We start from the raw sequence: 25159 nt of genomic DNA on the forward strand, positions 1-25159 counted from the left end.
CAGGCTCCAGGCTCTGAGTGGTCAGCACAGAGTCCGACGCGGGGCTCGAACTCACGAACCGCGAGATCATGACCTGAGCCAAGTCAGACGCTTAACAGACTAAGCCACCCAGGAGCTCCTCAAATTCATTTTCTTTCATGCTTTGCTAACATGCCTCAGGGGGACATAAAACATAAAATCTTAGGGAAATTATTAAAACTCTCCATGCCTCCGGTCCATTGGTACTAGAACCAGTCCTTGGCCTTCACCTACCTCGCTGTAAGGAGTGAAGGCTCTTGAAAAAGCACTTCATGCTCCAAGCTCGGGGAAAGAAAATTAACACTAGCCAACATCCGCTATCTCTGGTTAAATAAGACAGGTATAGTATATTTTAAATGTCGCAGATAACCCAAGATGTCATTTCAAACAGCAGTTCAACACTCTCCTGTGGGATAGTTCATGTAAGAAATTAATAAGCTACCAGCCTCATGGCTTAAAATCCTCCCTTGCCCACCAAGGCAAGATACAATAAAATATAGCAAAGCCATCCAAGGGTAAGAAGTAGGAGAGAAGAAGAAAGGAAGAAGAATCCTAAATAATCCACAAACTGTATTATCAGCTCCCAAATTAGTGAGCTACAGTGTGATTTCAAAAACACTATATGTATCTTTGGAACTCTTACAATTCTGATTTTTAAATACACTATCTGCATTTTCATTCATAGTCACAGAGCACATCAGAGAGCTTAAGAAGAATGCTCTCTATGGGAAAACACTTAACAATTTCCAAGTTCTGACTGGAACTGTTCCTTTATTCTCAGCACCAGTTCTGGTCTCCTAGAATGGCCAACTAGCATATATTAGTACAAAAGGGTTGCCAAAATTCAGTGCCCAGAGAACATCTTGTGGTTCATTTGAGAGCACTCAAGTATTAATAGCAATAAATATTATGCTTAAATGTGCTTAAATGTTATTTCTTCACGGAGACATTATAAAATGTGTTTTTAAAAGTTGTTCCAAGTATTCCTTTCTTTGTCAGTGTAAAACGTGAATCCTTTAAAAAACTGACTTTGGATGCCAAATTAGAAAATCATTTTACCATAGCATGAAATATTGACCCTACACACATACACAACCACACATAACACACACACACACACACACACACACACACACACACACACACACACAGCATGGAAAGGAACACTGAAGACAGTAACATTTCCTGAAGTGATTAGCTCTTTATACATTCGAAAAACCCGAGGTATCATTCATATACTTAACTGAAACATTAACTAGAACCTTCCATTAAGAACGACTTTTGCTTAGACTCACCAGACAAAGAATTTTGATGGGCAACATGCCTAAGCCATTAATTGACGTGATCTTGTTCTTAGCCAGACTCAGGTGCATCAGGCCACTGCACATCTCCAGCCCGCTGATTTCCTCTATCTCGTTGCCTATGCACCGTGACTCCGTTTAAGGAAAATGTTATTAGAAACATTTTGAAGACAAGAATAATCAGTGTCAGTCCATCATTAGAAAAATCAGACAACAGCATGAATAAAGCAGTAACGTATGCTCTATACAGAATGGACACTATATCTTGAAATATATTTTTTTCATGATAGAAGTTAATACTGGCACTGCTTAATTTTTTTTTTTTTTAAGACACAGCTTTTGAGTGTTCTCAGTTACATTTGCATTCATGTGTGACTCATTTAATCAGTGAGCAAAAACATTTCAGGGTGCTTCGAAGCTGCCTTGTTGGCAGTGTTTGCCCTTGGTTCCTAAGTGGTCTCCATGAGAAACTCATGTGCTTTCCCACAGGCAGGACTTCTGAATACAGGGCACCCTGTGGGCGACACACACCAAGTTATCATCCTCATAACCAGGGTACCAGCCAGAGAGAGGTCATCTGTGGCAAAGGGGTGATAAAGGAACCAGTATCCTGATACCGACAGGAACAGCCTTTTCTATCCATACTGGATTCTCCTCTCCCTTTAAAATAAATGAGGCCTAAACTTAGTCTTTATTCCCTCATGTTAAGTTTCTAGTCATTTTAAAGTTTATTTATTTATTTTGAGAGAGAGAGAGAGTGAGCAAACAGAAGGAGAGAGAGAATCTCAAGCAGGCTCCCCGTTGTCAGCACAGAGCCGGACATGGGGCTCGATCTCACAAACCGTGAGATCATGACCTGAGCCAAGATCAAGAGTTGGATACTCAACCGACTGAGCCGTCCAGGCGCTGCCCCGCCCCGCCCCACCCCACCCCACCCCCCAGTCATTTTAAAATTTAATTTCTTTTCTTGTATTCCATCTTTATAGTCACCTAAAATTGCAGTCCCAACATCACCAATTCTATTCACCTCTCTCTGGTCTCTGTTTGGCAAAGTTCCAGGATTTGGTATCATCTCCCCATCAAAGCTCCTGTGTCCCTTCCCAAGTAGCCAAAGACATCACCACTCTCTCAGCCACCTATAATCTTCAGGGCATCCAATCAATCAGCAAGACTTGGCATGTTTTGCTTTTAAACACCTCTTTAATTATTTCCTTCCTTTTCATTCACTCCTCTGCCAACTTAATTCAGCTTTAGCACCGATGGGTCCCTCTAACATCCATTTCTTCCGGCCTCAAATCACTTTACACGCTGTAGTCAGGTTAATTTTTTCAAAACATCGATTGGAAATCTTGTTGCAATCAAATTCTCACAGGACAAATTCCAAATTCCTCCCTCTGGCATCTAACACCCCTGACTTTAAGCAAAGCCTATGCCTCCAGTTTCATCTCCATTATAATCCAGTGAGGATTCCCCATTTCTGCCAGGTCGGTCTTGTCAGTAGTTCTGGAATGTATACCAAGGACTTTCTGACATAGTACTGTATCTTTTTTTCACATTGCTTTCCTACCCTTTCTAAATCCTGCCCATTCTTCAGGACTTAATTTCAAATTCCACTTCTTTTCTTCCTTTAACATTTACCTCTTTAGTTTTTTAAAGATTTTTTTTTAATGTTTATTCATTTTTGAGAGACAGAGCATGAGTGGGGGAGGGGCAGAGAGAGAGAGAGAGAGAGAGGGAGAGTCACAGAATCCGAAGCGGGCTCCAGGCTCTGAGCTGTCAGCACAGAGCCCGATGTGGGGCTTGAACCCACAAACTGTGAGATCGTGACCTGATCTGAAGTCAGACACTGACTGAGCCACCCAGGCGCCCCTTAAGTATTTCTTTTTGAAAGATCACCTTATCTTCTTATTTCTTACATAGGTACAAATGATAGGCTAGGAGAATATATTTGCAACATGTATAGTAGATGAAGGATTACTATTCAGAATACATAAAGAATGACAGTAACTTAATAGAAAGAGAGAAAAAGACAGAACCACCCAATAGAAAATGAGAAAGAATACGTTGAGAAAATTCCCAACAGAGCAAATCCAAGTGGCTGATAAACACGGGAAAAGACACTCTGCTTCACCCTTAATCAGGAGAATGCAATTCAAGATGCCGTTTTCACCTATCAGTTTAGCCAGGATTTGAAAGGTTCTCAAGAACAGATTCTTTCCTACTCCTGAGGCTTTATTATGCTAGAGCCACTTTGGAAGAAACCTGGGAGTATTGCTGCAACTGTAAAGTTGTCACAGTAATTTCAATTCTTGACAGCCACTCTAGACAGACCATTTCTTCCTCGAAGCCTCTTCTGGTCAACTTCCAACCCCCCCAAGTATCTCCTTCTATTAACTGAAGAATCAAAGAATTTTTTAAAGGGGAAGGGAGGGATCCTTAAGTATCCAAAAAACATTATTTTGCCTCAAAATTCTTTGTAGTTATCTTAACTCTACTAGTTACTCGTTATGTGACTTCTCTATGCTCAGAGTTTTCATCGGTAATGTGGGAATAACACCAGGTTGCTAGGAAAACCAAAAGTTTGATTACGGGAAAAAATCAGAAAGTATATACGAATGAAGTTCACAAACCATAAAGTATCTCATAATTATAAGGCATTGTTATCATTACCAAATTACAAGCACATGAGGCCAAGGAATCACATCCTCTACCCGTTGGCCAATGGCACAAAATGGAAGATTCAAGGCCAGGATCTTTTCTGAAAAGACCTAGGCTAGAGAAAGAGGCAAATCGGAAACTAGAAGCAATGGGCAGAAAATATTGCCAAATGAACCAGAAATTCCTAATTTTTCTTCATCAGTTCCAGATTCAATCCTTGGGCTGAAGTGTAGTTTTGCTGGTCATCAAATATGCATTTTCAAATCTTCTTTCATAAAGCTTCCTGCCAAGAATAGCTCCACAAACAAACATTTATGCTCCCAAACACCATGCCCTTTCTGCCTCCATGTTCTTTGGGCTGTTTAATCATTCTAGAGCTAGAACAAAGACCAGATTTTCACAGATACAGATGGTAACAAAGGATGTGAAATGGGGAAACAAGAGATTAAACTCACACACAGGTATAAACGAAATAAAATATCCTCGGAGTAGTCATCTTTGGCAAGAAAAATTAGGCAAGGAAAACTTCAAATGACCATGTGTCTCAGTTTAGCAGAGGAAGCAATATAGTCTTTAAGTCCTATGTCAGGGGCACTGGTGTCCTGGTAGCTCTGCTCCAACCAAAATGAAGATACTCTAAATGATAGGGAAGAGTAAAACAAATGCTTGTGGGTAGCTGGGTCAGGAAGCATTCCCGCGGGAAGGAGGCAAGGATGGGAAAAGGAGGAAATAGGAATCCTGAAGCCATCAAGAGATGGGGGATCGAAAAGGAAAGCTGGTTTATTGTATATACAGTAATTTTTCAAGACACTGGAGACTATCCCCAGTTCTCTTGGTATCATCCGGCTTACTCTCTAGCTTTGACTAACACAACAAATCAATTTTATGAAGTTAGTACTGCAAGGGCCCAAAGGAGGAGGAATATAGATGCCTCACTGCAAATGTGGCCCTGGCTTCTGCAGCTACCGTTGCCGTCACTCACAGCCCTGGGACCAAGGCTTGAGGAACTGACTGCATGTCTCTGTTGAAAAATAAGTTCATTTCAGAAAAACTGTCTATTTCCCAACTCTTTAAATTTCAAGGAATTTCAATCACTATAAATTAATCAGGTTCTTGAGTGAAGAGTAGTTTTTACAGTGGCCCAACAGCTCTCCCCACCCCACCTCCATAATACCACGGTCACATCATCTGTGACCACCAGCAGGGATAGTGGTCAGTCTATAGGACTGGTCCCTACATAGCTCTGAGTTCGCAGCTTGTTTTCAGGAATATCTTTATCTCTCTAATCTCTCATTTTCTTATTTTAAGGACCTTCGCGAAATGTTACTTTTCCTTCCTCTGAACATTACTCTTTTGTATTCTTTCATGTAGGTCTTGGGACTTTCCAATAAGAAATATAATCTGATAAGTCACTAAGCCATTACAATGAATTAGCTTACTGGCTTTACCCTTTGAGGGAAGTTTTAATTTCCAAGGGCCACTATCAAGAGAAAGGGACTCAAAGAACTCAAAATCATTATACTGCATTCCAGCTCTAAAGTTTTACATTTCTGTGAATAAATCTTTTACAGTGGAATTTTAGGTCCTCAGAAACTGAGTGAAGAAACCCAAAGGCACGTAAGCATAACTTTACAGTGAGGGAAAGGCCCCACAATCTATTTTTACATTTTGGTGATGATGTCAGCAGTTTACAGGGCTTGTCATGAATTATTCACCAGTTCAGTATTCGCTCTCATTCATTTGTCTACAATCATAAAATATGGTTCTGGTGTACAGAAAACAGTTACTGAGAAATAAGTAGGAAATCCATCACAATTCGCTTACTAGAGAGAACCGCAATGATGGCTTTAATCAAAACCAATCCTGAAAGATCTATATCACCTTCCCATGTGAAAAATGTTCTTCACTACAGGAGTGAATCTCTCTATGAAACACACATACACATTAAATGGCTAGAGGATAAAAGTAGTAATTACTCAATGAATTGTAGCCTGGGGGAAACAACGGAATTCAGAAGACTAGTGTCAGTTCGACCACTGACCAAATGATCTGGGACAAGAGGGGAACAAGGCACTTTTGCTTAAAACAAAAACTTCCGTAAAAGAACAGTTAGTAAGAATCTCTAAAGTCAGTCTGGATCTTAAAATTCTGTGATCACTTTTTAAAAATTCCATGGTTCTACAATCATGAGACAAATTCCAATGAACAATCAGTATTTATAGGTAAAGAACACAGAGCGTTCTTTCTCAAGACTGAATACATTGACTTATACCTGCCAACGTTTACCTCTTCTGATTGAGACGATTGGCAATCAACCATCAGTTCACCACATAGGGAATGACAAAATAGCATAAGATAAACTAAAAAGTTGATGTCTTACAGTTAATAATCCATTTTGAGGCATCAGTATGTTGGCATTACCAGCTTGATTAACCGATTTGTTATTATTATTTTTTTAATGTTTATTTATTTTTGAGAGAGAGAGAGAGAGAGAGATCAGGGGAGGAGCAGAGAGAGAGGGAGGCACAGAGTCTGAAGCAGGCTCCAGGCTCTCAGCTGTCAGCACAGAGCCCGACGCAGGGCTCGAACCCACAAATCCCAAGATCATAACCTGAGCTGAAGTCGGCCACTCAACCGACTGAGCCACCCAGGCGCCCCTGATTTGTTCTTATTTTAAATAAGTGCTTTTTAATGTTGGTAATTACAATTTTATTTACATTTTAAACAAAACCATGCTTGTTCCCCTCTAATAGAAAAGACACATTCTCACTAAGGAAGGCTCGAACAAATATAAAAAGCACAAAAAAGAGAAGAGCCAAACTTCTAAAAAGGGCACACGGAATGGCAGCAGGTTAGGAGAGCCTGCCCTGCGGGGTACAGCAGGGAGCACTGGCTAGCTCAAAGCTGGGGGTCTTCGAGGGCATTCCTCAGTCCAGCAATAGCAGCATCACCTGAGAAGTTGTTAGAAATGCAAATTCTCAGCCACCACCCCAGACCCCCTCAGCCAGAAGTTCTGAGGGTGCAGGCCAGCAAGAGGTGCTTTAACAAGCCCTCCAGGGGATGCCAATACGGCTCGGGTTTGAAGCTTGGCAAATAGCTATTTTCTTTTTTTTTTTTTTAATTTTTTTTTTAATGTTTATTTTATTTTTGAGACAAAGAGAGACAGAGCATGAACGGGGGAGGGGCAGAGAGAGAGGGAGACACAGAATCGGAAGCAGGCTCCAGGCTCTGAGCCGTCAGCCCAGAGCCCGATGCGGGGCTCGAGCTCACGGACCGTGAGATCGTGACCTGAGCTGAAGTCGGACGCTTAACCGACTGAGGCAAATAGCTATTTTCAAAGAAATTAATAATCTTCAGATTTAAAACATGTTTGATGGACACAGGTACAGCATTTGCCCCCACATGGCCTGTTTATATTTATTTTTAAAAATCTAATGAACACTTTTTTTTGAGAGTGAGTGATCAGGGGAGGGGCAGAGGGAGAGGAAGAGGAAGAGAGAATCTCCAGCAGGCTCCAAGCTCAGCTAGGAGCCCCGATGCAGGGCTTGATCTCACAAACTGTGAGATCGTGACCTGAGCTGAAATCAAGAGATGCTTAACTCACCGAGCCATCCAGGCGCCCCAAAAATCTAATGAACACTCTTGAAATCACCCCCACCCCCAGCCCAAGAAGTAGAACATGAGCCATAATCTCCCTCTGCATGCCTCTCCTGTTGTACCCGCTGCCCCCCTCTTGGAGACCACCACTGTGCAAACTATTTCCTCTTCCTTTTCCCCTTTGGTTTTACACGAAAATTGTACTTAATTTTATTAAGATGCATCCCTATTGCTGCATGGAGATCTATTTCATTTTCAGTACTATATGATATGCTAGGATGAGTATAACATAATTTATACTTTCTCTTATCAATGAGCATCTGGGCTGTTTCAATTTTTTGCTATTACAAGCAGTGTTGCTCTGAGCCTTCTTATTCAAGCCTCCAGATACACGCGTGCTCAACTGCCCACATGTAGGATTGAAAGCACTAGGCCATGGGGAATTTGGATGTTCAACTTTATAAAAAGAGTACAAAATTGCTTTCCAAAGCAGAACTAATTTCATACCCAAAGGAAGAAAAAAAAAAAAAGATCCTTTTGACCTACATGTTCTCCAACACTTGATATTTTTAGATTTCTTAAATTTTATCAATTGAATGAATATGGTATCTCAGGTGGTCTTGGGATGCATTTCTCTGAACACAAATGAGGCTGACAACTAGTCATATGTTTATTAGCCTTATCTGATTCATTTTCTGTAAAGTTCTTTTTATACATCTTCTCCAATCTTCCGATCTGGAAACATGGAATATATTTCTCTTTAGTTAGGTCTTTAATGCTCTTCAATAAAGTTTTATTATATTTCCCCCCCACACAGGTCTTGGTCATTGTTAATAAGACTCATTTTTATTGCTCTTGTAAATGGCGTCTCTCTTTTAAGCTGTGTTTTCTAATTGCTTGCGATGTAGAGAAATGCAATTTACTTCTGTCTATTGAAGTCACATCCAACTGCTTTGCTGAACTCTCAAAACTATTATTTCTAGTAGTTTATTACCAGTTAGTTTTGATATTCTCTATGGACAATCATATCATTTGCAAAAAAAAATGACTTTAATCTTCTCCTTCCAATCTTTACACTTTCAGGGTTTTTCCTCTTGCTTTAGAGTGCTAACTAAAACCTCCAAAACAATGATGGCTAGAAGTGGCGACAGTGGTGATCTTTGCCTTGCTCCCAATTTTAAAGAATGCTCAGAACATGTCCCCAGTCAGGACAAAGTTTGCTTCAAATATTTTTGTCGACATTACCAAGTTGAGGAAACTCCCCATTACTAGCTTACTAAGAGTTTTTTATTGCAAATTAGATTTTATTAAATTTTCTGTATCTATTGGAGTTTCTATATCTACTGACCATATGGTTTATTTCTCTTAATCTGTTAATGTAGTTACTGACATTTATGGCCTCTCTAATATTAAACTACCCTTATATTCATGAGATAAACCAAACTTGGTCATGGTATATTAACTTTTCTCAAATACTGTCAGATTCAGCTGCCAGCATTTGTTTAGGATTTTTATATCTAGATCATGAGTGAAATGAGTCTGCCATTTTCCTTTCCTTTATTCTTCTTGGGCTGCTTTTGGATATCAACGTAATCTCATTAGAATCAATTGTGAAAATGCCTTCTATCCTTAACCTTGAAAGAATGTGTTCATTATTGGAAGATCGGTTCTTAAAAATTTGGGTCTGGTGGATTTTTTTTAAGATGAGCGTTTTAATTTAGTTAATTTATAATGAACTGCATTTATAATTACAGGACTACACAGGGTTTCTATTTCCAAATCAGCATTTTGGTGATTTTTCTAGAAATTTTTCCACTACATCTAAGTATTCAAATGTACTGGCATTGAAAAAGTTGTTTAACAATTCTTTTCTATTGTAAGGCTTTTCATTCTTTTCAAAACTCTAATCACATACACAGTATGACACATTTGAACAGAACAAAAGAGGCATATTTGGTACTGTTTAAAAAACTAGCTTGTCTTTTCAAAATGGTAAGCTAAAAAGTTTATTTCATTAATAGTTTACAAAGAGTAGCTTGTTTTGATTACTTGCATTTGCATTTTAAAAAACACAGGTGAGGGGTGCCTGGGTGGCTCAGTCAGTCAAATGTCCGACTCTTGATTTCAGCTCAGGTCACGATCTCATGGTTCAGTTTGTGGGATTGAGCCCCGCATCGGGCTCCGTGCTGACAGCACAGAGCCAGCTTGGGATTCGCTCTCTCCCTCCCTCTCTGCTGCTCGCTCTCAAAATAAATACATAAACTTAAAAAACCCACAGGTGAGAAATGACACCATGTGACATTTTAATTGTGTGTCCATGTTCTGAATTTCAATTGGTTCTAACGTAATAATTACAGCTTTTTATACTTTGGAGATAAGCCTGAATTGCTACATCTAAAGTCAAGTTTAAAGAACAAAAACAAAAAACAAACTCTAATTCCTTTCTTCACACTTGATATCAGTTTTAGGTTCGTCATAATAGTTTAATAGTTTAGTTTTTTACAAGGAAAGAGAAATGTATATAGAACTTAAGACTTTCATGATAGAAATGTTTCAAACTGCACCCTCTATTTTGAGAGCCCAGACTGTCAACTGACAGAGCTCATGCAGGGTACCCTGAAGATTAGACAGAACTCTGGAAGCTCACTCCCTTCTGGCTGGGATGAGTTTGGGGGGAAGCCGGCTTCTAGACCAGTCCTTCCCAACGTTAATGTGCACTCACATCACCTGGGGGTCTTGTTAAAAATGCAGAGTCTCATTTCCGGGGTCTGGGGCAGAGTCCCAGAGCCTGCATTTCTAAGAAGTTCCAGGCAATGCTGATTTTGAGGCCACCAGTCTTCCTGGAGCAGTGTTCTTCGAGGTGGCCGGAGTGGATTCCTGAGCCAGGCGGCTTCTGGACCGTCTGCCTCTACCTCCCTGCAAATTCAGTATGTACGACTGTCATACGTCAAGTGGAAGTTCTACGGCCAGGTGCTGCTCGTGTGTACTACTTGTAGTTTGCCATCAAAACATTTCATTTTGATCATTTTCTCATTAGGCTACATTCAAGAGAACTTGCCCTCTTCAAGAGCACCATCTAAATGCCCACTAACAGTTCATTCTCACACCCCAGTTCTAAAGAGCGTGGTGCTACGTTTTAAGTGTCCCATCATACGTGAAAAAGGGTTTTGTTTTTGTTTCCAACAAAATACGTCTTCAAGAAAACACATCTTCTGTTCTCCCCACGTCTCGGTCTCATTACAAGTGTAGTGTTCTAACTGCTGCCCTGTCCCTGGAATGAGGCACCCAAGGGCAATCAATCCATTCCCCGCTCGACCCTGAAAAATCCTCAGGTGGCTAGAAAGATACTGAGAAAGAGAAGGCGCTGCTCCCTTCTCAGAAAACATCAGTCTCTGGTGTAAAGAGGCTGAAGCTCATTAAACTCACAGATCCCCAGTTAACCCCTTAGGCTCTTGAGGCTGGAGTGGGCCTGCTTTAAGGTATTTGCTCTGTTTGCACGGGAGCCTGACTCATGCAAAAGAGACGTTCCTGAGGCTGTTTGCTCATCAAAAGTTGTTGGTTTTGCTTTTTTAAAAAAAAAAATGAAAGTATATTTTAAATGCACTAGAGAAGCTTGCTATTCAAAGGGAGCTTACTATAAATGCTTTCGTAAAATAAAAAATCACTTATATTCCTTTTGGTCATGGCTGGATTTTCAGATATTTAATTTAAATAAATGAGGGCCCAAGTTTAAGTAAATTTGAAGAGTTAGTTAAAACAGAACTTCTTGGAGCACCTGGGTGGCTCCGTCAGTTGAACATCTGACTTTGGCTCAGGTCATGACCTCATGGTTCATGGGTTCGAGCCCCACATTGGGCTCTGTGCTGACCGCTCAGAGCCTGGAGCCTGCTTCAGATTCTGTGTCCCCCTTGCTCTCTGCCCCTCCCCTGCTCGCTCAACGCTCTCTCTCTCTCAAGAATAGACAAACATTAAAAAAGCAAAAAAACCCCAGAACTTCTTATCTGGTTCTACAAATAAAAATCAACCTATGTTTATCAGAAGAATAACTGTCTTACTTAGCTTTTTGGGTGTAAGATGCTCTTGACAAGCCTGGCTTACTCCTTGGTAAATACACTATCTTTCTTCCTTTTGCGAATATCACTTCTTAACCACTCAGGTGCGTGTCAGCCATCTCTAGCAAATTCTGCCACCACTTCACGTCATCCAAGTGTACGCTTATTGATGGGCCTATGACACCCGAATTTCCCCTTTGTACATTCAAAGGATACTGTCCAAAATGAGTTTAGTGAGAGCCTGGTAAGCCGACAAATCACACATTTCAGAAATTTGGTTGCAGGAAAAATCCACCTTCTGATGACAAAAAGAGAACCGGATGTCAAAGTTTTTTTTTTTTTCGTTCACTTAACCACAACAATTCATGGCACAAGAAAAATACCCTTCTGGGTGCGGGGTTAGAGTTTAGAGCTGAAAATACGCCACGGCTAACACAGCTATTTCCTTACCAGATCCTCGTCTGCTCACTCTGAGGGGTACTGGGGAGGAGCCCCTTCCCTGTGGCCGGTGCAGACACCGCGACAACCCAGACGTTTTCGATTCCTGACGTTCCTCTCTCCCTTTCCAGCAGTTACTTCAAACTTTCTTAATCTCCCTTGAAGACTCCCCTCGATTTCACTCTTACCACCTCGTCTTTCATTTTGTCTACTGCCCAGGAAGCTGAGCTCACCGAGCTCACATTCTTATGTTCCCTGTGCCTTTTCTACTCCGGCGCAAGTGCCAGAAAAATCTTTCCCATTCATCCCTCACGGCTACATCTCATCGACTTAACACCCTTTCTCAAAATTGACTATTTTAGGAAAGCATTTTCGGCAACATCAGTCGTTCCTATTAAAAAACCAGGAGACACGGGGCGCCTGGGTGGCGCAGTCGGTTAAGCGTCCGACTTCAGCCAGGTCACGATCTCGCGGTCCGTGAGTTCGAGCCCCGCGTCAGGCTCTGGGCTGATAGCTCAGAGCCTGGAGCCTGTTTCCGATTCTGTGTCTCCCTCTCTCTCTGCCCCTCCCCCGTTCATGCTCTGTCTCTCTCTGTCCCAAAAATAAATACGTTGAAAAAAAAAAAATTTAACAAAAACCAGGAGACTGAAAAAAACGTGCAAGGAGTTTGTTTAACTTCTCACCCACTAGCAAAAGATGAACAAAAATGATTAAGAAATAAAACTTTTCAAAACACTGATCCCACCCCCCAACAAGTACTAAGATTATTTTATCAATGTATTAAATACGAAATACTTTAAATATTAAAACTTTTCCATACTGAATACTAAAAAACATGTTGGAAACACAAGTGGCAGAAGAAAACGGATCAAGTCAATTACAGGTACTATGGCAACAGGACCACATAGTCAGTAAAACACAAATGTGCGGACCATGTGAAGAAATAGTAACGTGCAAACAAGATGCTGTTAGTATGAAAAAACAAACAAACAATGGGAACACCACGTTTTATGCATCCATACATTCCAACTAGGTAAAAGGCAGACCATGACCAAAGTAAGAAGTCAGTGTGGCATGATGGAATGAAGTTCCATATTCACTTTTGTCTTCTGTCTAGTTGTGATGGACTTGACATAAACATAATGATCTAGGCTTTCTTGTAATTAACGCTTTTTATTAACACCGTTCTTCTCGTGCCACAGCTGCGCCTGCTCATCTCTAACTCTACCCCTGTGGGGGTGATACGCCAATATTGTGCCCTCTATGTGGCTATGATGCCAGCCTGGCTGAGAGACCTTAAAGGGTCCTGAGATTGCGGGAGTTCCAATGGACCTGAAGTCTTGCCTAAAGTCCCATCCGTCAAATGAACCTTGTGTACCTGCTAAAAGCAAAAGCATTCTGGGAAATTCCAAGAGCGTTTGAGAACAAGCCTCTGTTCTTCAGAGGTATGCCTTCTTGGCTGGTGGCACAAGGCTCACAGATATTAAGTGGAAGGGAAGCAGAGCTTTTCAAGGGGGTGGCCTGTTCAACACAGGCCCGACTTACTGGGAAAGCACAGGGAGGATTACATAAGATAATGTACTGAAAACACAGGAAGGCCGTGGTCATTGTCCCCAGGCTCACGCAGAGTTCGCGTGGTGCTGAAGCACCCCGCCAGGGCAGTCTGGCAATTTGCAGGCACTTCCCTAAAGTTACCAATAGATTAGCTCGTTACTCTTGGGGAGCTCAGGACCTTAAAGATGGGGTATCTGAGATGCTTTGGTTCATTCGTGAAGCCTCCTTGGGGGAGGAGGAGGTAAGGATGTGAATGGAAGAACTTCCAAGGAAGTTTTTCTCAGGGATGGGGTCACGCTGTTGCCATGACTAAGTGGCCTGGGGCTTAGGACAAAGCAGAAGCGGGCAGCAAAGGAGGGAAAAGAAAACGGCCCTGCAAATACAACTCGCGATAACCTGGAGACCAGGTGGCCCCACACCGAGTACAAACAGGTACCTCGTGTGGCTTATTTGGACAAAGCCACAGTGAGTGATTGGCAATCACTCTAATTTCGAAGGAGGAAAAAAAAAAAACCCATGACTGATAAAAATGGAGTGAACGGAAGAAAAATTAAGAAAAGTGTCTCACTGGCAATACAGGTGATGTGAGGTTCTTGATTTCACACAAATTTTCATAGTTGTGCAAGCTCCGGCAGAATACTTGGGATCTAAGGCAATTCGGTTTGTAAATAAAATAAAATAGATAATAAAAGGCAATAATTGATGCCCATTCCTTAAACTACTTAATGGAATATTTTAGTCTACTAGATTATTAATCCCAAGCTTGTGGCAATGGTTCCCAAATTTGCCGGCACATTAGAGCCTCCTGGGGTTGTTTTAAAAATTCCACGTCCGGGGGGCACCTGGGTGGCTCTGTCAGTCAAGCATCCCACTCTCAATTTTGGCTCAGGCCTTGAGATAGAGCCCTGACTGGAGCCTCATGTTGAACTCAGAGCTGAGGGTGGAGCCTGCTTGGGGTTCTCTCTCTGCCCCTCCCCTGCTCATTTTCTCCTTCTCTCTCTCAAAAATAAACATTAAAAATAATAATGTTTACTTATTTTGAGAGAGAGAGACAGAGCATAAGTGGGGGAGGGGCAGAGAGAGAGGGAGACACAGAATCCGAAGCAGGCTCCAGGCTCCGAGCGGTCGGCACAGAGCCCGATGTGGGGCTCGAACCCATGAACCGTGAGATCATGAGCTGAGCCAAAGTTGGACGCTTCACTGACTGAGCCATGCAGGCCCCCAAATAAACTTTAAAAAAACAATAAAATAAAATTGGTGACAGTTAATAATTAAAAAAAACAAAACAAAACAAAATTCCAGGCCTGGGCCTTACCTCGGACCTCTTGAATCAGACTCTCTGGCACTGAGATCCAGCCATTAGTTTTGAGAAGTCCCCACGGGACTGCAATGTGCAGAAAAGTCTGGGAACCACCAGTCTATAACCTCTCTGCTGAAGTGTGGCTCATGGACCCCCAGCAGGGGCATCGCCTGAGGCGGTTGTTAAACACCCCAGTCTCAGGCCTGACTTGGGATGTCCTGGCTCAGAATCCCTAGTTTCACGAGAGCCCCAGGCGGTCTGTGTGCACATGAATGCACGAGACACGGCAGGGAACAGGCTGCTCACAGGGTTAGGTTCAGTGTCAGATGCAGGAGCAACCTCAGAGACGGATGCAGATCTGAAATCATTGCTCAAAAAAAAAAAAAAAAAAAGAAGAAGAAGAAAAGAGAAAAAGAAAACGAGGGGGGAAAAAAAAAGGTTGGATCACTAAGGAGGCAAAATTTGAGCTCCCAAGGAAATTTTTGCAGATTTTCCAGGTATAAAATTTTATACTATGTTAAAAATACACAAATAATTGCCAGTATTTAAATGTGGGGGAGAGACCGAAGGAAGTCCGTTGCTTCAGCCTGAACACTATGCTTTAGCAAAGCTTCCTAAAGAGATTATCTGCAGACAGACCACCTTCCTTTTCCATAAATAAGTGATATACACATCCCCTTTTATTTCATTTCAGGCCTTTATACGATTTACTCCCATATCTTATGCTCTCAAAATTCCCTATCTTAGTGCTGTTTTGCTTGTGAATGTCCTTTGCAGACTGGTTAACGTATGTAATTAATATATTGATAAAACTCTACCTTGAGATTTTTGGGCGGCTTGAAATTGAAGAACGTAGTCAGTTTGTTGTGAGAAGCATTAAGTTCTAGAAGGTAAGGCATACAACTCACACAGGACAAATCTGAGGGGAAAAACAAATACAGAACAAGATAAGCCAATAAAATAAAAATTAGACTAAGCCGTTAAAAACAGCATGTGTTACATCAGAACATTTTTTAATTACACCAGTTGCAGGCACTAAATTATTCCAAACAAGTGAAATGGAGAAAAATAGGAATGTGTGAAACACACCAAGGGTAGAAAGCTCTCCATGAGCTCCTAATTTGAACCTTCTTCCCCAGGGCCTCCCCACCACTCCCATCCCCCTTTTCAAGTGACCAGTGCCCCTTCCATGTCCCAGCTCGCTCTCCCGTGCACTAACAGCCAAATGCTTCAAAAAGTACCAGCCTTGGAGCCAAGGACAAGAAACGAGAGCCTTAGATAATCCTCTTGATATTAGCCCCTAAGTAACTGAATTAAGTCTTTTCAGAAAGACCGAAAATGCCCCAGTTAGAGAACTTTCTTTGATATAAATTCAATTTTGTTGTAGTTGGACTGAATCCTAAACCTCATTAATTATTTGAAGTGATTTCAATTATTGCTATTATTTTACTTGGACTCTGGCTTGGTTTGGAAGCAGGTCAGAGTTTTCCATCTTATCCCAAGCAAAGACTCTAAACCTCGAATACCAAGTAAAGGGTTGGGCTCCAACGCTGGTACACATAAAACACAAAAACGGTGACGTGCTGTGCGGCCTTTCTCTGCCCCTTTAGGGCAGAGGCTCGCTTCTGGGCAGCAGGAGTTAGAAAAAGACACAGAAGACTCCCAGGAGGAGGATTTAGCAGGAACACCTGTTTCCACCTGAAAACAGTCATAATAACGGCATCCCCTGCTCTTTCTCTCTTTTCATTCTATGTCACAGGAGCAGCTATTAGGATCCCTCAGAGGAAGGCCCCTGGTGGGAGGATGGAGCCCCCACACCTGAAGCTGAGCCCACTGCTTCGCCCTGCCACCAGGTGGCAGACACACCCAGAGAAGGGGGCAAGGCCAGCAGCGAGGGCCCTGCCCAGGAGCAGGTGAAGCAGGCACCATGAGCGACAGCCACCCGGCCCGCCCCTTTCGCAAGATCCCCACCAAATTCGACTTCATTCCTCTGCTCTAAGTCACACCCTTTGTTAGCCGGTCTTTATGGAATTGTTCTCGGACAGGCAAATACACTGAGACTTTAACACTCTGGTGGCAATTGATGCCGTGAAGGAAGGCAGCCCGGAAAAGGACACCTGAGACACGGTCATTACTTCGCAAGTCTTGCCTATTTGTCCTTCTGAGCTCAGCTCCATGTCTAGCAGTCAGTAGTGGCCTCAACACTATTACCGTCCAGCAGCCCCCGAACCTCCCTGGAGCTGATCTTTCTGTGGGCAGGTAGGTGCCGCACGGAGGAGCTGTCTTAAGCAGAAGGAGCAGCTACCACGCAGATGGAGATAAGGAAATGGCGAGTACGTCTCACGCTTTATGCACCACCAAAGCCTTCAAATCACTCTGACAGGGAAAAAAAAATGCATGGTCTACCCAGGCAGGCCCAATGATCCCCACTCGGTGCAGTGACCCCCGTGTCCACCAGATGGCAGGAGTTCCTTGTGTCTACGACGGTGGTTCTCAAAGTGTGGTCGCGGACGGGGGAAACATCCGCTTCCCCAGGGAACTAATTTAGAAATGCAAATCCTCAAGTCCCACCCCAGAGCTACAGATTCAGAAACTGAGGGTAGGGCACAGCCATCGGCGTTTTAACAGGCCCCCCAGGGGACTCTGATGCAAGCTGAAATCTGGTCTACATCATAACGGTTCAGAAAGCTGCGCCTTACAGTTGGTTCCCAAACACTTGATGAGCTACAAAAATGGGCCGTAAAAGATTAAAGAAGACTGATGGGAGGAAAGCGCCATTCGCAACTGTGGCTGCCAGGGTTTGAAGCCCCCATGGCTACACGGGGCAATTCCTTATCCAGGAAAGGAAACCAACCTTGGAGTGGTGGGGGGCGGGGCAGCTCCTGCCAGACCGAACGCCGAGAACTGTTTCCCAAGATTGGATACTTGGATTTGCTTTAAGATAACCCTGGGGAGGGACCCTAGGGTGGCTCAGCCGCCCCCTCCTGATCTCTGCTCAGGTCCTGATCTTTGCTTCAGGGATGGAGCCCTGGCCAGGCACTTCACTGACAGTGGGGAGCCTGCTTGAGATTCTCTCTCTCCTCTCTCTCTGCCCCTCCCCTGTTGGTGCACTTACGTGCAGGCTCGCGCGCGCGCTCTCTCTCTCTCTCTCTCTCTCTCTCTCAAAATAAATAAATAAATAAATAAACAAACAAACAAACATTTAAAAAATAAATAAAACATTAAAAAAAAAAACTAAAATAGCCCCGGGGAAGGTGGAGAGAGAGGTATAGGTGAAACCAGACGGGCCATGAGCCAATAAGTGTGGAATCTTGAATGTTCATTACAATAGTCTCCGATTGCACTTTTGTAATTTTCCATTAAAAAAAAAAAAGATTTAAAACAACTAGAAAAAAAGTAATAAGTCTTTCAAAACAGTAGCATTTGAGGAATAAACAATGCTGGAATACTTCTTAGCCACTGAAAAGCAAGGCTGAATTTTAATTATTGCTGTCATAGGAGGGGAAGAAATCAGACACGAGCCAGGGAAAACCGCATCAGCAACATTTAACTGTCACAATAAAGGCCAAAGAAGCGAGTGGAAAGACGATCAGTGAAGAAAACAGGTTCGAAGTAACAACTGCTGACTTCCATCGAAGTGTAAGCAACAGACACTGGCCACTTCGGCTTCAAATAAGACCAGAGAATTAGAAATAAGAATCAAGTTCCGAAGAAGATGTGACTAATTTCATTAAATGTGAGCAAGAGGTCACAACAAATCTGTGACAGGGAACTACAAATGGTGGGAGTTGAGTCAACCACATGTATAGAGACGGCAGAAAAAGAGAGGAAAAAATAAATGTGTGAATCCCTGGTGCTCAAATAAGAACAGAGGTAACTGGCCAGAATTAAAACGTAGAAAGGCAAAATAAAGAAAAGAATCCATTAAAGGGGGGAAAAAGGGGGGGGGGACGGTGGGGACCAATTCATCTGCATTGAATAAACTAATAGCGGGGAAAGACAAGGGAATCATCAAATATTCAGGAAGCATTTAAGAAGTAATGAGCCATCTCTTTCAAGGAAAAAACAAAGCAAACATTCAGTGGGCTACTCTTCAACATCACTGAGTGCATTTCAACGGTAATGTTTGCTGACCGGTGCCTCTTTCTTTACTCATCAGTCATGGTGACTTTTTTTTATATGCCAAGTAGAGCATCAATATGCAAATGGCTCCACAATAGCATTTACATCAAGTTTGGTGGAATTAAACCATATCAGGTACCGCAAAGCTTACATTTGGAAATAACTGAATGATCCATCAATCTACTAGAATGAAAATTACATACCTTCAATTTTATTTAGCGAAAGATCCAACTTTTGTAGGTGAACATATTCACAGAGAATGCTAATGTCAATTAAACCACAACCCTGAGAAAAGAAAAGGAAAAACGCTTTAATGTTGCTTTAACAGGTTAGTCTTCAGCCTTCTCATGACACGTAGAAATAATAGATGACAGAAAGAAGTCCAGAATTTCTTTCAAAAGTGTAGTAATTAAATGAAAGAACTAAATCTGAAGCCGACTACTAACAGGATCTCAAAGCAGACTACAGACTCCTTTTAAAAATGCATTTCTCTGAAGCAGAACGTAGCTTGGAAAATTAGTGGTATTAGCAAGAACAAATACAACATGAAAAGGCAAATTAAAGCAGTGTCACATAGACCTTTAGAGCAGAGTTTTATTATTAAAAAACAGAAACCAAACCAAACCAAAAAAACACATCACATAATAGCAGTAAGGCCAAAGCCTTTCTCTAGTAGAAGGCAGATGCCTGGAATTTAAATGAAATGCTAAAGAGATCTCCTGAGTAATCAGGAGATCATTAATGACATTATCACCTACAGTTAGACAGCGTCCTCCTATTCAAAGTTCCTCCTTCACAGTGATCTCCTCTGTTCAAATAAAACTGAGATCCATAGGGCAGACTATTCCCAATTTGGAGGTGAGGAATATGAGGGACAGAGAGGGATGGAAATAATCTAAAATCACACAGCAAGTTAGCATCAAAGTAGCTGATCCAAGTCTCCTGAATCCTTCTCCAGGATTCTTTCCACAAAATCTTGCTTCTAGAGAACTTCAAGATGGAGTGGAGGGGAATGTGGTCCCTTGGAACAGACTCTTATTACTGGTTTATGTTGCAGTGTCAGAATCAGAAAAAGCCAGCCAGTGAAGTATCCTGATAAGCAAGTTCTCTAACAGAATGATAAAAATGTTCAATGAAGGTGTAATAAATATGTACTGAAGGGGCGCCTGGGTGGCTTAGTCGGTTGAGCGTCCGACTTTGGCCCAGGTCATGGTCTCAAGATTCGTGGGTTCGAGCCCCGCATCGGGCTCTGTGCTGACAGCTCAGAGCCTGGAGCCTGCTTTGGATTCTGTGTCTCCCTCTTTCTCTGCCTCTCCCCTACTTGTTCTCTCTCTCTCCCATGCTCTGTCTCTGAAAAATCAATAAAAACATTTTAAAAATTTTTTTAAAAAATATGTACTGAAAACCTATCACGTACAAGGCATTGTGCACAATGAGAAATACAGTGCAATGGTGGAGTAGACCTATACGGTGCCCCTAAGAAACTCAGGACTTTGGGAGGAAGGCCTATGTACATAAGTAATAAGAAAAATTAAAAAATAACATGTAACTTAAGATATAAGGGGGGGGGGAATCACTAAACCAGGAAACCCTCAAAAAGTGTATTCAGTGAGACAGGTTATGAAGGCAAAGTAATTCAACATGTAATATCTCAAATGTAAGGAGGTCAGCGGCAAAGTAAGTTAAGTGTCAGTCCATCTTGCTGAAATAAATTTCAAAGGATTGCTTTTTTTTTTTTTTGGTAGATCAATTTAAGTCATAGCACTACATACATAAGTAGAATACTGATTGAAATGGACTTGTATGGGGATATATTGGATGCTGGAATGATCTACCACCCCGATGCCTAACATAGGGCAATGCACATAGGATGCTCCCTGTAAGTTATTGCCTAACTGTCTGAGTCATCCACAAAATGTTATAAAGTGAAAAGAGTAAAAGATTACAGCCTTAATAGGCTGTCCTCGAAGGATAGGCAATAGAATCGGCACGGAAGAAACAAGCTTAACATTTCTTGGATAGTTTACTAGTTCAAATCCAAGACAGAACAAGATTGCGACCGTATATGCTTTGTTTGCTGTGAATTATACTTAGCCAAATTACGGTACAATAGCAAAATTTCAGTGTGCTTTTTTTCACCTATATATCTGCATTTATTGTGTGGATCTCCAAGGAATATTTAATACTTTACAATATAAGGAAGCAAAAAGAGTTAAATTATTTCTCTAGGACTATAAAGAAACAAAAGGAAGAGTCTGTACTTTGCTCTTACAGCTTCTCTTATGATAAAAGTGCCAAGATTATGTGTTAGTATTGATATCTTGAAAATTGATGAATAACAGTATGTCTGGAAAGTGAGTTATAGCTCAAAGCTACTTGTTTCTTGATATGCTTGGGAGTGGGAGTGGAAAGTCAATACCAAAATACTTTGTTCCCTTGGATTTAGATATTAATTTTAGTCCTGGCACTGATCAGAAAGAAAATTCTTAAAGAATTTTTGATTGGTTTCACAGAGTTAAATTCAACTTCTGGAAAGAAAGCATTGATTACTATAGTATAGACTACTTACGATAAAAGCAAGAGTCTAAAGGGAATGGAAACAAAGGAGCTCAGGGCCTGGTTACTGGATTGCCCAGGGCTCTTTGATGCCTGACATCACAGAAATAACTCTTCTTGTCAGTCTCCATCAAACGCAAGACTCTGAGACCTAGGGCCACCCCAAAAGCTATGAGCGTCAGGAAAAACAGATGTGGTCCAACCAGTATGAAGACGTAGCCGACCCGTGGTGATCTTGTCATACTCACTGATAAAGTCAGATTGAGGTAGACCTGCTCAGTGCCAGAGCCTGAGCGCCCCAACTGGTGAAGGGCGTTGGCCACGACCTCCTCTCTCAGGACCCCATCAGACTCCTCCTGCAAAAAAACCCACAGACGAACAAACACCAGAGAGCACAAAGGACTTCCATTAGAAAAGAACAATCCACGTCCTTACAGACAGCACTTACCTTGTATATTACATACTCAGGAGCTGACCCCTCCAAAATTTACCAGCCCTGAAGAAAATTCTGTGTTGAGGACACATACATAGGACATATAATTAAATAAACATCTATGTAATCCGTGCTTTCATTGCCACCGCATTTTCAGGCGATCACTTGCTTTAGGTATTCACAGTGAATGAACACGATGGCAGTGGAAGCGTCACCATTAGTGGTGATAGCTACGTTGATTGCTTCTCTGTTCCAGGCGCTAAGAGCTCTCAGTAAGCAACTCATTGAATCCTCTTGACAACCCTGAGGTAGGTACTCTTAGTTCCATTTTACAGATGAAGGAACTAAGGCTTCCAGGGGTTAACTTGCCTGAAACCACATAGCTAGTATATGACAGAAACAGAGTACAAACTTGAATCTGTCTGACTCCAGGGCAGTTTCAACCGCTGTACTAGACTGCTTGCCTACACCCAAAAGGATGGTTACATCCAAATTAAGGCAATTACTTTAAAAAAAAAATTTTTTTTTATGTTTATTTTTGAGAGAGAGAGAGAGAGAGAGGGAGCGCGAGCGCATGTGAGACACAGAATCCGAAGTAGGTTCCAGGCTCTGCAGAGCCTGACTCAGGGCTCAAACCCAGGAGCTGAGATTATGCTCAGTGAGATTATGCTCAGTGAGATTATGACCTGAGCCGAAGTTGGATGCTTAACAAACTGAGCCACCCAGGCGCCTCCAGGCAATTACTCTTCTAAATCTGGTATTCTTGCTGGAAAAAATAGGTTCTTGATTTGCTTTCTATTAGCTAATTTTGCCAGATTCATACAATTTACAAGATTTATTCAAAGGGTAATAATCATTTCCATAAGGAGGTTGGCCCTTGGTCCATAGAAAGCCATGAACCAGTGGTGACTCCACATGCCCTCTCCCCCGCACCCCCCCCCCAAAAGAAAACAAACAGAAGAGACAACAGATAGATCAGTACTGTGTTTGAACTGACTTCGACTCTACAATGACCAACACTTTAACACTAACACCAGCATGAGGACACAAAATCCAGTAATCCCATCAATCACACCAAGATAACTAACCATGACCAGCATGGGGACCATGATGGCAAAACACCCTTTCCAGCTCTGTACTCATTCAGGAATCAACAATGATGCTCAGGCCGCTGGTAACTGAGGTGCAACTACATAGGTGTATGCTACTAAAAAGAGTTTCTCCCCTGCCCCCAGCCCATTTCCACTAGCCCAGAGGAGCAAATATCGCTCATATGAAGATAGGGCACAGGCTTTGGGGGCTGGGCAGGCTTGGCTTGAACCCCAGATCTGCCATTTTGAATTTACAACTTTGCCCATATTCTTCATCTATAAATAGGAAATTTTATTACCTTCTCTCAATGTTTTAGGGAAAATGAAAAAAAAAATAGTGCATATAAAGCTCTTCGTGCCTTGCCTAGAACTGTAGAAGTGTTCCCAATAAATGAGTTGTTTCTACTAATTGATGAAGTTAGAAATTCCACATCTTCATGTTTCATTCTTCCTTACCCATCAACCTGTTTACAAATGGAGGAAAGACACTCACTTTTCTTTCTTTTAATTTAAATTTTAGATAGTTAACATACCGTGCAATAGTGGTTTCAGGAGAATTCAGTGATTCATCACTTGCATATAACAGCCAGTGCTCATCACAACAGACACTCACTTTTCTAAACAAAGTTCCAACTTCTTATATAAAGCCTGAGTAGGATTAGAGGTGGGGGTGTTACCTTCCCTCCAAAACTTTCCATCTAAACCTCTTATGTTTACCTGACCCACCCCTCTTTTTCCTGGATGTGAAAAGATATTACACCTCTGACTGATAGGAGGTAAATGTCTGTTTTTCAACATAGCCACTGATACGGAGACTGGCCACACCGTCAGCATGTTCCCAGATTCCCATAGCAAGCCTCCCCATGGCAACCCCCTCACACCTTCTTTGAGGTTCCTGCCATTTATCAGTATCACACCTTTCCCTTCTGATCTTGGGTCATTTTCAGACCTTTACAAGCCCTACCTTTATCTTGGATGGCTTCAGAATGCCTGAGGATGGCCATTCACCACTACTACTCCCAAGCACATGCACGTACACATGTTTCTTTCTCAACTCCAGGCACTTTAAATGATCTCTACTCAAATTCCGCCACTCACTCCCATGGCCATGCCCCAGACTGGGCCATGCCCAGTTAGTCATCATGCTAAACTGTTCCACCTTAGAAACCTCAGACCCTAGTATCCTACTCTGTGATCCTACAACTACCTGTCCTTCCACCTTTCCAACACCCACTCCCCCTGTTCTGTGAGGATGTCAAGATCTCCAGTTTGTTCCTCTTTCCCTTTCTCAGAGTCTATCTGTCCCCTCCTCCTCCCTTCTCTACTTGGCATGCCATGGGCAATTTCAGTGTCTTCCTACCCTCAAGTCTCTGACTGCTTGTCCCTTGACTGAAACTACCGCGTACACGCCCAAACCTGAATCCAGTTCACAATCAACTACTGCGCTGAGGCGGGACGGTGCCATGTTCATCATTCATTTGGGATAAAAATCTTTATAGCAGGCCAGGCACATGCCAGCCAGGATGCTGGGCTCAGTGGACAGAATTATGAATAAGACATAGTGCCTATCCTTAAGGGATTTACAATTCAATCTGGGAGCCAGACAAGTACACAAGCAATTTCAATAGTTTGATAAATATTACAATACAAGTGAGCAGGGTGCTTTGACTATAAGCAGGGCATCCATTTTATGTCAGTTCTAGTGGGGATTAGGAGGTTAGCAAAGGCTTGCTGGGGGAGAAAGCAATGAGGTTGAGACCCAAGTAACTGAGTTGTTCTGGCGAAGGGGAAGAAAGGGCAGGAAGAAGGACCAGGAAGGGTACTGCAGGCAAAAGGGGCAACGTGTACAAAATCCCAAAGGCAAAGGTGTGCATGGCCTACTGGGGAAACGACGAGCAGCTCAAAACAGCTGAAGCGGGGCGCCTGGGTGGCACAGTCGGTTAAGCGTCCGACTTCAGCCAGGTCACGATCTCGCGGTCCGTGAGTTCGAGCCCCGCGTCGGGCTCTGGGCTGATGGCTCAGAGCCTGGAGCCTGTTTC

General features: G+C 42.3%; 1 protein-coding gene across 3 annotated transcripts in view; it reads right to left on the bottom strand.

Moving 5' to 3' along the window:
- Window positions 1–25159, bottom strand: part of LRGUK (leucine rich repeats and guanylate kinase domain containing) — a 110355-nt gene that overhangs the window by 80083 nt on the left and 5113 nt on the right. For all 3 annotated transcript variants that reach the window (XM_040471922.1, XM_040471921.1, XM_040471920.1), the window contains exons 2-6: window positions 21845–21952; window positions 19244–19325; window positions 15737–15837; window positions 11843–11924; window positions 1314–1438 (exon numbers count right to left, since the gene is read on the bottom strand). In XM_040471922.1, coding sequence (XP_040327856.1) covers window positions 1314–1438; window positions 11843–11924; window positions 15737–15837; window positions 19244–19325; window positions 21845–21952 — 498 coding nt within the window. The remainder of the gene's footprint in view (window positions 1–1313; window positions 1439–11842; window positions 11925–15736; window positions 15838–19243; window positions 19326–21844; window positions 21953–25159) is intronic.

This window comes from Herpailurus yagouaroundi, unplaced genomic scaffold, assembly GCF_014898765.1.
Source record: "Herpailurus yagouaroundi ecotype Mexico unplaced genomic scaffold, PumYag 100, whole genome shotgun sequence".
In the NCBI taxonomy this organism is placed as follows: Eukaryota; Metazoa; Chordata; class Mammalia; order Carnivora; family Felidae; genus Herpailurus; species Herpailurus yagouaroundi.